The sequence below is a fragment of the Cherax quadricarinatus genome, chromosome 72 (assembly GCF_038502225.1).
Source record: "Cherax quadricarinatus isolate ZL_2023a chromosome 72, ASM3850222v1, whole genome shotgun sequence".
In the NCBI taxonomy this organism is placed as follows: Eukaryota; Metazoa; Arthropoda; class Malacostraca; order Decapoda; family Parastacidae; genus Cherax; species Cherax quadricarinatus.
In genome coordinates, this window is record NC_091363.1 from 14,070,363 (window position 1) to 14,074,245 (window position 3,883).

General features: G+C 36.6%; 1 protein-coding gene across 1 annotated transcript; it reads left to right on the forward strand.

Moving 5' to 3' along the window:
• The first annotated feature begins 1,251 nt into the window (after nucleotides 1-1,251).
• Nucleotides 1,252-3,580, forward strand: LOC128701231 (cuticle protein 7-like). Its single transcript, XM_053794813.2, has 3 exons — nucleotides 1,252-1,299; nucleotides 1,414-1,530; nucleotides 3,155-3,580. The coding sequence occupies exons 1-3, from the start codon at nucleotides 1,288-1,290 to the stop codon at nucleotides 3,422-3,424; spliced, it is 399 nt and encodes a 132-aa protein (XP_053650788.1). The 5' UTR covers nucleotides 1,252-1,287; the 3' UTR covers nucleotides 3,425-3,580.
• Nucleotides 3,581-3,883: the final 303 nt, after the last annotated feature.

A 3,883-nucleotide genomic window follows, 5' to 3' on the forward strand; every position in this document is an offset into this window, starting at 1 on the left:
CTCTTTTATCCCCTTTGCCTTTATACAAAGGAACTATGCATGCTCTCTGCCAATCCCTAGGTACCTTACCCTCTTCCATACATTTATTAAATAATTGCACCAACCACTCCAAAACTATATCCCCACCTGCTTTTAACATTTCTATCTTTATCCCATCAATCCCGGCTGCCTTACCCCCTTTCATTTTACCTACTGCCTCACGAACTTTCCCCACACTCACAACTGGCTCTTCCTCACTCCTACAAGATGTTATTCCTCCTTGTCATATACATGAAATCACAGCTTCCCTATCTTCATCAACATTTAACAATTCCTCAAAATATTCCCTCCATCTTCCCAATACCTCTAACTCTCCATTTAATAACTCGCCTCTCCTATTTTTAACTGACAAATCCATTTGTTCTCTAGGCTTTCTTAACTTGTTAATCTCACTCCAAAACTTTTTCTTATTTTCAACAAAATTTGCTGATAACATCTCACCCACTCTCTCATTTGCTCTCTTTTTACATTGCTTCACCACTCTCTAACACTCTCTCTATTATCTCGATATATATATATATATATATATATATATATATATATATATATATATATATATATATATATATAATATATATCACCCAGTGTATATACCCATAAGTATCCTTTCCTGTACATGTTTATCAAAAGGCGTATCTCTCTCATTGTACATTAGCTGAAATTAAGTGTGGATGTATTATACTTGGAGTATATCTGGAGAGGGGTTCGGTGGTCAACGCCCCCGCGGCTCGGTCTGAGACCAGGCCTCGTAAAACCTCAATGTATATACATAAACACACACAGACATAATGTGTTTATATCTATGTATATACATTTAGAATATACTGAAATCTATAATTTAGGCATGCATATATTTCTGATTGTTAGTTTACAGGTTAGGTGCTGCCAAATGACCCCTCACGTAGCCAATAAATTTAAGTCTAAAACACTAACAAGAGAACACACTACAGATACCTCAAAATATCTTCGCATGTCAAGGGTCTTAGGAAGAATCACAAGTTTTAACAGAGCGAAATGCTTATGGTTATTGGTGAGTGATTGGGCTTGTCACGTCGTGACTATTGTTGTACCTCCTGGGGAAGGTGTGGAGGCGGTGAAGGTCCAGTGGTAACTGCTGCCAGTGTCAAGGTCTCTCTCAGGCTTTCCCTCTTGTGTCAGTCTTCATGACAAGATCTGAGGAGCCTCTGATATATAAACCCCGTGTGTGTATCACTGCACATCATTCTCGCTCTTCCCTCACAGCTGAACATGGCTTCCAAAGTGAGCTATAACTATCCGATTCAGTCACTTAACGAGTTTTAAATACTATATCGTTGTCTCAAAGAAAATACATTTTTATTTCACTAAGACATTTTGCAATACCGTGTTTTACAGGTAATCCTCCTGGCCGCCCTTGTGGTCGCCACATTAGCCGAGCTACGCCCCTCCTACAACCCTCCACCTCCCTCCTACAGTGCCCCGCGTCCCTCCTACAGAGCTCCAGCACCTTCAGTAAGTCCTAACAATCTAAGAGGATGCAGTTCATGGAGACCCATCCTTCTAAAGTGTCCGTTCTGTAGAGAATTAGTAATTATTTCAGTGTAAATCTACCGTTACATTCTTTCTCCTACATATGAGGAATATTAAGCACCAGTAAACACACTATTAAAACCAAGAACTTCTTTAGTTATTGAATGAGAAGTTACTGGTAAAATTTATAGCGTGGGAATAAGTTTTCTAAGAATATTTCAATAACAACACTGAGCAAAGTTTAATCTATTTTTGAAGTAAATGAATGTCAACTTTATTAATCCAAGTATTCTGATGTAAAATATTAAGTCTGAATTGACACATCACATCAAAAATTTTTATATACGGAATGTTTCATTCACAGTTACAAAATGCAGTACATTGCACAGTTGGATGAATGCACATACCGTCCAGCTGTCACCAGCTTTTCAGCAATGTAAGGGACACTCTTACATGCATTGGTTTTCAAAAGAAAATTTATAACAGCATCTTTGGGTTACGTACATGATGCTGTTCACTAGTCTTCACCTCCTTAACAATATTCAAAATGTATGAAAAATATTTGTAATTTTTTTGGTAACTAAAGGACTGCGTTGAATTATTTTTATAGTCTCAAAATTAGCCTCCTCAAATAGGGCAAAAATATGTATACTTTTACTGAAGTAGCAAATTTTTTGTTGGTGGCTAAAGCTCCCGCTTCACACACGGAGAGCCCGGGTTCGATTCCCGGCGGGTGGAAACATTTCGACGCGTTTCCTTACACCTGTTGTCCTGTTCACCTAGCAGCAAATAGGTACCTGGGTGTAAGTCGACTGGTGTGGGTCGCATCCTGGGGTACAAGATTGAGGACCAAATGGAAATAAATTAGAGTCCTCGATGACGCACTGACTTTCTTGGGTTATCCCAGTGGGTGGCTAACCCTCCGGGGTTAAAAATCCGAACGAAATCTTATCTCTTATCTTAATAAGCATTAAACAGGAATGGTCACAGATTATTCAATTCTTAATTTACAAGGAACAACAGGAAATGTAACAAGACAGTGTTTTAATATTAAGCTAAGTTAACCATTTTTTTTTCTGTACGCTGTGTACAGTGTCCACTGATCGTTCATCAGATATGAACTGATATCATAAATACGGATAAACAGGTCTTTGTCTTCCTTGGTTTAGCCTTTATCACAACTTCTTTAATCACTGACTGAGCGGCTGACTGGTCTCCGAAATGACTGACCAACCTTCTCCTTAATTGATCTTTCCCCAAATTTAATTATAGTGATCCTTTTCAGAAGAATTCATTGCAGAAAAATCTGCCGCCAATCTGTTGCTTACTGATTCACAGAAGCAAACACACAGGCCCAAAGCAAAGAAAAATTTGCACTTCTTGTCAACAAGTAAAAGCTTGTCACTTCGTTAACCAAATGTATAATAAGTTTATAATTTTTTCTCTCCAATTATAGATTTATTCTATGAGATTTAAGTGTATATCAAATTTAGCAGTTATCGTTGTGAACGTTTACTTCCCAACTCAGATAAAATAATACGTCGAAAAATATAAAGAAAAGCTAAATAATAGTTAAACATGTCTTTTTTATTTTTTTACCACCTAGGGTGTTCCTCAGTACAAATTCAACTGGCTGGTGAAGGACGCCAACTCGGGTAACGATTTCGGTCAAGACGAAGCTCGTAATGGATACGATACTCAGGGATCCTATTACGTTCAGCTTCCCGACGGTCGACTGCAGAGAGTTTCCTACACTGTGAACGGTGACTCCGGCTACATTGCTCAAGTTGAATACCAGGGTGAGGCCCAATACCCAGCCTACCAGCCTAGCTATAAGCCCACCCCCAGCTACCAGCCCGCCCCTGTCTATGGTTAATTTAGTCATCGAGTGAAATTAACTTTTGTGCCTATAAAGAATTTAAATTTGTCTTTTTTTCAATGGGAAAATAAAATTTAGTAAAAATATACAGTATGTGTATTATAATCAAAGTCTACCTTATAAAAAATAGCGAAGTGTAAAATATCAATGTATGAAAAATTAGTAAAATTTCTATGAATAAAATATTTACCATACAAGTGTGTGTTTATTATATACATACATATAATTATATATACATATATATATATATATATATATATATTATATTTATATATATATATATATATTTATATATTATATATATACTTCTACTTACACTTAGGTCACACTACACATACATGTACACATTTATTTATACACACTCATCTGAGTTTTCTTTGATTTTATCTTAATAGTTCTTGGTCTTATTACTTTTCCTTTTATATCCATGGGGAAGTGGAATAAGAATCTTTCCTC